Source organism: Diospyros lotus, chromosome 12 (genome assembly GCF_014633365.1).
Source record: "Diospyros lotus cultivar Yz01 chromosome 12, ASM1463336v1, whole genome shotgun sequence".
NCBI classification, from domain to species: domain Eukaryota; kingdom Viridiplantae; phylum Streptophyta; class Magnoliopsida; order Ericales; family Ebenaceae; genus Diospyros; species Diospyros lotus.
The window spans coordinates 11,596,419-11,605,312 of NC_068349.1; the positions used below are offsets into that span (position 1 = coordinate 11,596,419).

The following is an 8,894-nucleotide window of genomic DNA, read 5'->3' on the forward strand; positions in this document are numbered from 1 at the left end:
GACACAATGATAGACAAATTGTAAGTAAATTTTAAATTATAAGGAGAACAATATTTATAGAAATTTGGGATGGATGGATGGATGGATAAGCATAAAGCATGAAGATTCAATCTTTCTTTACTACTATAAGGCTGTTAAACCCAACGCAGTGGGCAGTGGGGGCATGCATGTGCATGTGGCTTTGACCAACCTTGTTTAATTAATTACCAATTACCCTAAGAATAAGATTTTGCTACTTCCCCTAATCACAATATAAAATTTATTTTACTTTCAGCGATGGAAGGAAGGCAGGTCGGTCAAAGGGCGAGTGTGTGCATCTTCAAGCATGCATCTTCAGAGACAGACCCACCCGCCCACCACCCTTCTCTTGCTCTTTCACTTTTTAGTCCGAATTGAGTTAGCAGTCTTGTAGGACTTTTTTGCCCATTGTACCCCTCCCATGGGATCATATGGGATTCACACAAGAACATTAATATTAGCGACAAGAAATGTTACCTATGGGGGTACATTGTACATACATACATTGCATCGGTCCAAAGAGTACTCTTGCTAGCTGCGGAGACCCAGCAATCCAATATGTATCTCGTCAGCAATTGATTGGATCCATCTCCCTTCGGATTGGTGCTTGCTTCTGGCTGCAGTAAAAGATATTCCGTATAATTAATGAGCTCATCACCAGCTACCGTCAACTCATGTCAGCAAATTAAGTCGTAAAAATTTTCTTCTTCCCGGCATGTAATGTAATAAATAATTGAATTTGGCATGGTTGACTTGTACTCCCCAGTTTGATCTTGACCGGAATAAAGTTACTTGTATAAAATGAAGTATACATAAAGCGTTATAGAATAATGAAATCGTCAAATTACTCTTTTGATAAATGACCCAAAACACTCTCTCTCTCCTCTGTCTCTCTCTCGCCTGCCTCGCCCTCGTCGCTTGCCGACGGCCACCGCCCGCTACACCTCAGTTGGTTTGGATGGTCGCCGATTGCTGGAGATTGCAGTGATGAGATGGTGAGGCAGCAAGACGTAGAGGCAAGATGACAAGAGGCGACAAGGCAGTGAAGTTGCAGCGACGGGAGAAGGCTAGGCAACAACGAGGGCAAGGTGGGTGAGAAGAGAGAAAGAAGATGGTGAATAAATCGTGATATATCACGCCTATAAAGGATTCTGTGAACTTTTTCTGTACAAATAACGCGACCCCTTCAACGGCGTTGGCCTGTCATAATAGACACTATTTGTTGCTCCTCCTATCAGCTTGGTTGCAGGCTGCCTACGTTACGGATGGCTTCACCACTACCTTTTCTTGCAATTAATCCTTTCGACCGATATGAATATATATATCTATATATATAGTTAAGAACATTATGTGTAAAATGTTATATTGTTCGTGTCAAATAAGATAACGTTTACTCGACGTTAACAAACTCAGAAAATGGTGTGTTTATGTGGATAAATTTTTTCAAAGAACTTTAACTGCTCTTATTCTAAATGCCTCAATTAAGAGTGTTTACGGTTTGGTTTGGTCGATTTTTAATATTTTCAGTACACCAAATCACTTGTATAGTTTTTTATCAAACCAGACCGCGCGATCTGCTTTGGTGCGCAGAAACTGTGTGATTTTTGCAGTTTGCCTAAAACATCCAAAATATTAATTTACACATTTTTGTGGTGCCTTTTCATGATTTTATAAATTGTTTTATCAACCATTTAATTCATTAACAAAAATAAATAAAAAATTATATATAAATAGATTATGAAATAATCTTTTTTGGTTATGATCTGTTTTTCTAGTTTGAGATGTATTTTGATTCATGTATATAAACAAGATAAATTAAAATAAATTATTTTATAATTTTTTATTATTTTATTATATTCAGACTGCTCGATTTTAAATCGAATCAAGAAATCTTCAAAATTGCAAAATGTGCGATTTGAGTGATAAATTATTTTATAATTTTATTATTATTATATTATGGTTGAGCGATTTGATTTTAAATCGAATTAAGAAATCTTCGAAACCCCACCCCCACCATATTCTCTCTCAGACAATCGCACGGTACGATGCGATGCAATCCAATCCACGGCTTCCCGGTTTTTTCTAAAGCTTCTGAGGGGGGGAGTGTCTCTGTTCACAACTTTTGCTATTTTTGGTGGCTGTCCTGTCCTCCCTCCTAAACCTATATAGACATTATTATTATTATTATTCATTATTTAAGCATACTTAGTAATTATGGGCTATCATCACTTATTAATGTCAATTGTACTTTTTATGTAATATTTATTTAAATTTCAGTCTGTGTTAATAATAATTTATAAATCAAACAAGTTCAAAAAGAGATTAGCAGACTAATCAATACTCGGGAGAAAATATTGATTGTACATAGTTTTTTTTTTTTTTTATATTTATCTAAAAAAAAAAAAGAAGAGAAAAACTAAGTATAATTTTTAAAAAGAGCGAGGGATGCACGCTATAAAGTAGCAAAATTGAGAGGCAAGAGTGTAATTTGAACGTCCAGGCCCTTCCCTCTTCCCCCCCCGCCCGCCCGCACCAGATGAGCCCTGCCAAGCGGCAACATCACAGTAATCCGACCAGAACCTTCGTCCTCTCTTACTCTTCTTCTGTTCTTCTCCCCTCTTCTCTTCTTTAAAACCCACATTAACCTCTGGCCATCAACTTCAATCTCTCTCTCTCTCTCTCACTCCCTCTCTCTGTACAGTCTGTAACGTTATACCCATGGCTTCCCCTGTTTTCTTCATCATCTTTTCAATCTTCCTAGCACAAGTTTCCATTTCCAGCTCCGAAATTTTGCTCCTCCGTCTGACCCACTCCCTCTCCACCGCCCAATTCAACAACACCCACCACCTCCTCAAATCCACCACTTCACGCTCCGCCGCCCGCCACCGCCACCACCACCACCGCCAAGGCCAGCGCCGCCAAGTTTCTCTCCCGCTGTCCCCAGGTAGCGACTATACTTTATCATTCTCGCTCGGCTCCGACTCGCCCCAGACAATCTCTCTCTACATGGACACCGGCAGCGACCTTGTCTGGTTCCCCTGCCACCCATTCGAATGCATTCTCTGCGACGGCGAATACAACCCCGCCACCGTCGCCAACCCTTCTCCTCTCAACCTCTCCGCCTCCGCCGCTCCGGTCACGTGCAAGTCCCGTGCCTGCTCCGCCGCCCACTCCGCCCTCTCCTCCTCGGACCTCTGCGCCGCCGCCCGCTGCCCCCTCGAATCAATCGAAACCTCGGACTGTGCCTCTTTCTCTTGCCCGCCGTTTTACTACGCCTACGGCGATGGCAGCTTGGTCGCGCGGCTCTATAGCGACAGCTTGTCGATACCTATGTCGTCTCCGTCGCTAATTCTCAATAACTTCACCTTCGGCTGCGCCAACACCGCCCTCGGCGAGCCCATCGGTGTCGCCGGCTTCGGCCGGGGAATTCTATCGCTGCCGGCGCAGCTTGCGAGCTTCTCTCCTCACCTCGGAAACCAGTTCTCTTACTGCTTGGTCTCTCACTCGTTCGACGCCAGTCGAGTTCGCCGCCCGAGTCCACTCATTCTGGGTCGCCGCTCTCTCGACAAAGAGAAGGGCAGCCATTTGCCCGATGGTGAGTCCGAGTTTGTCTACACTCCAATGCTTGACAACCCGAAACACCCTTACTTCTATAGCGTGGGGCTGGAGGCCGTGTCCGTCGGGAACCGTAGGATTCCTGCGCCGGAGAGTCTGAGGAAAATCGACAGAGATGGCAACGGCGGAATAGTGGTGGATTCCGGGACGACTTTCACCGTCCTGCCTGCGGAACTGTACGACTCGGTGGTGGGCGAGTTCACTCGGCGAATGGGGCGGGCTCGCAAGCGGGCGAGTGTAGTCGAGGAGAAAACGGGACTCAGTCCGTGCTACTACTTGGGAGAGTCAGCGGGTGAGGTGGCGAGGGTACCGGCAGTTGTCTTACATTTCGGGGGAAATTCCAGTGTGGCGCTGCCCAGGAAGAACTACTTGTACGAATTTTTGGAGGGTGGAGATGATGATGGGAAGGGAAAGGGGAAGAGGAAGGTAGGGTGCGTGATGGTGATGAGCGGGGGTGATTTGGAGGAGGGTGGGCCCGCGGGCACACTGGGGAACTACCAGCAGCAGGGTTTCGAGGTGGTTTATGACTTGGAGGAGCGCAGGGTTGGGTTTGCGAGGCGCAAGTGTGCGTCTTTGTGGGATACGCTCAACAAAAGAAGCTAACTTGGCCTCCACCTCGAGGAGTGAGCTTAGTTCAATTTTTTGCTTCTCGCAATCCACTTACTAATGTACATTTGAGTGTGGATGGCACAAATAAGTGAGTGTGAGATTGGGGGAAGCAAAAAAGTTGGAGTACATTATTATTAACATGGGAAAATATATTGTAAAAATCTCTAAATGGATATAAGATTTTTTTACTTTTGTTTGTGTTAAGGTAATTACCAGTGTGAGATGATATTAATCATGATAACAGCCCAAAAAACTGATTATTTTATTATTATTTTATTTTATTTAATAATATATTTAGTCTAACAAATCATAGACTCAATCAATAGAGTGGAATTTTGTTTATCATCAGGGTAAAAAAAATCATTTTGTGCCTTCCTCTCTATTTACCCTATTTCTCTCTCTTCTTTCTCCTCTTCCTCTCGTCGTCTCGCTGTTAGACATCTTGCCTTGCTATTTCTTTCTATTGCTCATTGCTTCGCCTTGCCACGTTGATACAGCAGGTCAGCGAGGCGAGATAGCAAGCAAGGACGATTGGTGATGAAAAGAAAGAGAGAGAAATGAAATGGGTAGAGAAAGAGATGCTAAATAACTTTTTTATCTTAAGGTAAATAAAATTGCACTCCAATCAACTGTGGGTGATGAATTTAGCAAATAGCTAGAATTGCAATAACATACAAATCAAATTGTATTTGACCAATCCAATTTTCGAACCATGTGGGGGTTGGATTTCCTATTTGTTTGGAATTAGAAGGCCGTTTTGTTGACTCATCATTATTCATTAAGAGAATGTTATTTTGTTTGAGAAGTTTACTAATTGATTGATAAAATTTGATCAAAATAATAAAAATGTCCCTCGGTCATTTATAAAATTGTTTCGTTTTTCCTTTCATGGTCGTTTTATCTTTCTCTCTTTTTCATGGTTGTTTCTAGCGATCTCTTTCAACTCGTCGTCTTCATCTCACCACCTCGTCTCACATAGATTGTTATTGCATCTTTTCTATTCACAATTAGTGCAAGGCGACGCGATAAGACCAAGAGAATTGTTGGAGATGAACATGGGAAGGAGATAGAAAGAAAAGAGAAAAAGGCCATGAAAAAAAAAAAAATAATAATTTTACAAATAAGTGAAAAATATTTTTATCATTTTAATTAAATTTTTATCAACCAATTGGTCAGTCTCACCAACCCTATAGAACATAATCATTCATTATGCTTCAAGTTAATGTGAGATGAAAATGATATATTGCCAAACAATAAATATATTAGTTTTCCTCTCCTATCACTAGTATAGTGATCCAATTTAATGATTTGAAATTACTTTTATTTTTCTAATTACAAAATATTAAGTGGTTAAAATAAAGGCATTTTAATGCCTCAAATTATGCTTCGGTGAATGAATAGTATTTTTTATTATATAAAAAGTCTTTAACTTTTGATTCATTTTCATTTTTCTTTTCTTTTTTTGTAAATATGTTTATTGTGGGATCGTATTATATTATAATAAATTTGTTAAACTTATAATTAATTTTGTGATTTTTAAGTTTTAAGTGGTGATTCTGATTTTGACGTTGTGGGGGCGTGACTGCACGAATTTTAGATAAAAAGGTGTAAAGCGAAAAGGGAACATAGTCAGGGACCGGATATGCAATTAATGGCGAATTTTACACAGGTGGCAGAAAGAACAAGTCCGCCGCCAGGATTTCTGACGTCATGGTGTTCTCGATTTACTTACGAGGACCCAACCAGCTGTCTGCAAATCCAGACCTACCTTCCTGTGCTTCTTTCCCTTACATATATAAGTTTAAATATTTTAATGTTCATTATTTTTCTTTTTAATAATAAATATATTTATTATATATTATTTTTTAATCTCCAAATAATTTTATTATTTTATAATAATAGGCGTATGGTATTTTAAATGAGATTCAATAAATACATCTTACTTGAAAAAAATATATATATTTGTTGTTGTTTAACTATTACTTTTATTATTATGCACATACATTTTAAAAAATAAAATATTATAAATAAAGATTTATTGGGTATATTAATTTATCCTTATAATATAATTTTATTTTTTAAAATAAAATTTTAAACAAAATAAGATTTAGTGTAAAGATAAGTAAAGTGTTGATAAATTAATTAAAACTAAAAGTTATGAGATCAAATTTTATTAATAGAAGTTTCATAAATATAAAATATGCAAATATTAAAATAATAACTTAAATTTAAAAATATAATAAATTAAATAAAATTTAAAAGAGACACCCTTTAATTTGGTGATTGAATTGGAAGCGTTGGAAAGGTGGCGAAAAAGACAAGGACGCCGCCAGGCTGGGGCCTGGGGGAGGTTGACGTCAGATGAGTCCTCGGTTTAATAAGTAAAATGAAGCCAAGTAAAGGTTTGCCTGGTAAGAGCTAGCTGTCTGCCAATACCGGAAACGCGTGGTCGCTTCCTTCTAGATACTTCTGCGTGTTTACGTGGTGCCCGCACGAGTGGCCGCTGGGGCCCCCACCTTACCCTCAATTTAAATTTTACAGAATGTCGATGGGGCATTTGGCAGACCCATTACATACATTAATTAATGGGGGCTCATCCGATATGTGACGCGCAAGGGGCTAAGCGTATATGGCATGGGGCCGGCCCGGGGGGAGGGGATCTGATTGCAGAAGAAACATTGCACTTTTGGCACTGGACAGCAGAGAATGTGGGTGGGGATGGGGATGGGGGAGGATTTGTGTGTGTCGTTGGCATGTTGTGTACTATATAGCCAGCCAGTCTCATGGAGTTTGAATTTCAAATTTGCAATTGATACAAGAAGTTGAAGCCAAAAGGGAAGGCAGACATGCCCGTTTGTTTCCTTTGCCCACTTCTTCTGTTCCACATTGTTTTGTTTTTCTATAAATATAGTTTTTACTGGCACTTCCGACGGATGGCTGCAAATGTGACCAAGTGGTTGGAACCTTAGAAATGCAAGCAAAAGTATTTTAGTATGGAAAAGTGCTAGCAATACCAATACAATACCCGCTTATTAAACATTTCTTTTGCTTTTGTTCACTATTTTCCTTTCCTTGGGGAATAAGAGGAAGAGAGGTAAGAACTAAGTGTTTAAGAGAGTCTGGTTAGGATTACTCTTTCTTAAATCAACAAGATAATATATATATATTTTTTTCAAAATATTTTATAAGCAAAAATAATAAAAAAGGGCAGCTCAACCAAAGCACCCTTCGTTTCCCAAGGATCAGATTGGTGGCGTGATCTGTAATTTAGGATAGATGATCAAGGCTTTGATCATGGATTCATCACGTGATTAAGGTAATTAATTACGGGTACGTTAATTAAGTAAATCAATATGCTACTGAGCCGCTTGTTGTAGAAAATTCGATTTTGATGTGCAAACTAACAATAAATGAAAATGCAGAAATATTAAAAAAAATGAGATTTGAATATAGAACAAAGAACATAAAATCAGATTGAATTGAGGTATATCGAAGCAAATTTTCTTAAAACAGATTATGTCCTGTACAATTGTATTAATAAAATTTATAAACGTGTGTTTTCTAATATATAATATTTTTCTAATAATTAATACAACATAATACTAATCTTGTCCAGCGAAACTAAACTTGATCTTTTATATGAAAAAATGTTATTGATATTTTATATAAGTTATTATATGAAAAAATGTTACCGTACCTAATAAGTTATTGATATTTTATATAAGTATATTATATAATAAAAAATGATTTATAATAGAAAAGGATAATATACAATAATATAGTGAAAATACCATTTGTGTTATAAAAAACGGTGATATACCATGCATTATACAAGATATTATTTATATTTATATAAAATATTAATCATGTTACATATATCGATAAGATGTATAAGCCCGATAATCGAATCAGACTTCATCATCAATCATCGAATTTCATTAATCATGAAGCCTGATCGAGTTTTATCATGGGATAAAACTCGAGCTTTATCCAGAGGTGGCAACGAAAAATTAAGTGAGTGCATTTTTTAATTTTGACGCATTCGATCACTCTTGATAATTCAATTATTTGTATAAATAATATTTTTTAATTATCAACGCATGGAATGAATGTGATTGACACCCGACGGGAGACAAACATCATTAATTCTTTTTAGGTTAATATATAATTAAAGGTAATTTTCACTGTAATTAATTGATGTTATTTGTGCAAAAACTTATACTAAATTGTTTATATATATAACTCATTCTCAATTGGAGATTTTTTTAGGGAAGAAGAACCCTACATTAGGCATTGATCAAGAAGAGTTGACTCAAAATCAAAGAATCACTTTGGTCTTTGATCGAAATTCCTTTTAAGATAAAATTATATCTCTAAAAAAATACTTCAAATATAAAGAGTATTCAAATTTCATTCTGGACTAAGAGATCAAACAAAAAAATTCTATGCAGTCCAAGACCAAAAAAGTTTTGCTCTGGTTTTCACTGTCTTATCTTTGGGAACAAGCCGCAACCATTTTAAAGCAAGTAAGGAGATTTTGATGCTTGATATATTTGAAGAGGGCATTTGTTAAAATGAGTAAGATATGAAACATTAAAAATATGTTTGAAATGTTTTTCGGACCAAGATATTGAATGGTCAATATAAGATTA

General features: G+C 37.6%; 1 protein-coding gene across 1 annotated transcript; it reads left to right on the top strand.

Moving 5' to 3' along the window:
- Nucleotides 1-2,539: 2,539 nt before the first annotated feature.
- LOC127813878 (probable aspartyl protease At4g16563) lies at nucleotides 2,540-4,451 on the top strand. The gene has a single exon (XM_052354978.1). The coding sequence runs from the start codon at nucleotides 2,737-2,739 to the stop codon at nucleotides 4,234-4,236; it is 1,500 nt and encodes a 499-aa protein (XP_052210938.1). The 5' UTR covers nucleotides 2,540-2,736; the 3' UTR covers nucleotides 4,237-4,451.
- The last annotated feature ends 4,443 nt before the right edge of the window (nucleotides 4,452-8,894 follow it).

Bases quoted from the DNA above. Each gene is read 5' to 3' on its own strand.
- LOC127813878 (XM_052354978.1), top strand. From the start codon at position 2,737: ATGGCTTCCCCTGTTTTCTTCATCATCTTTTCAATCTTCCTAGCACAA.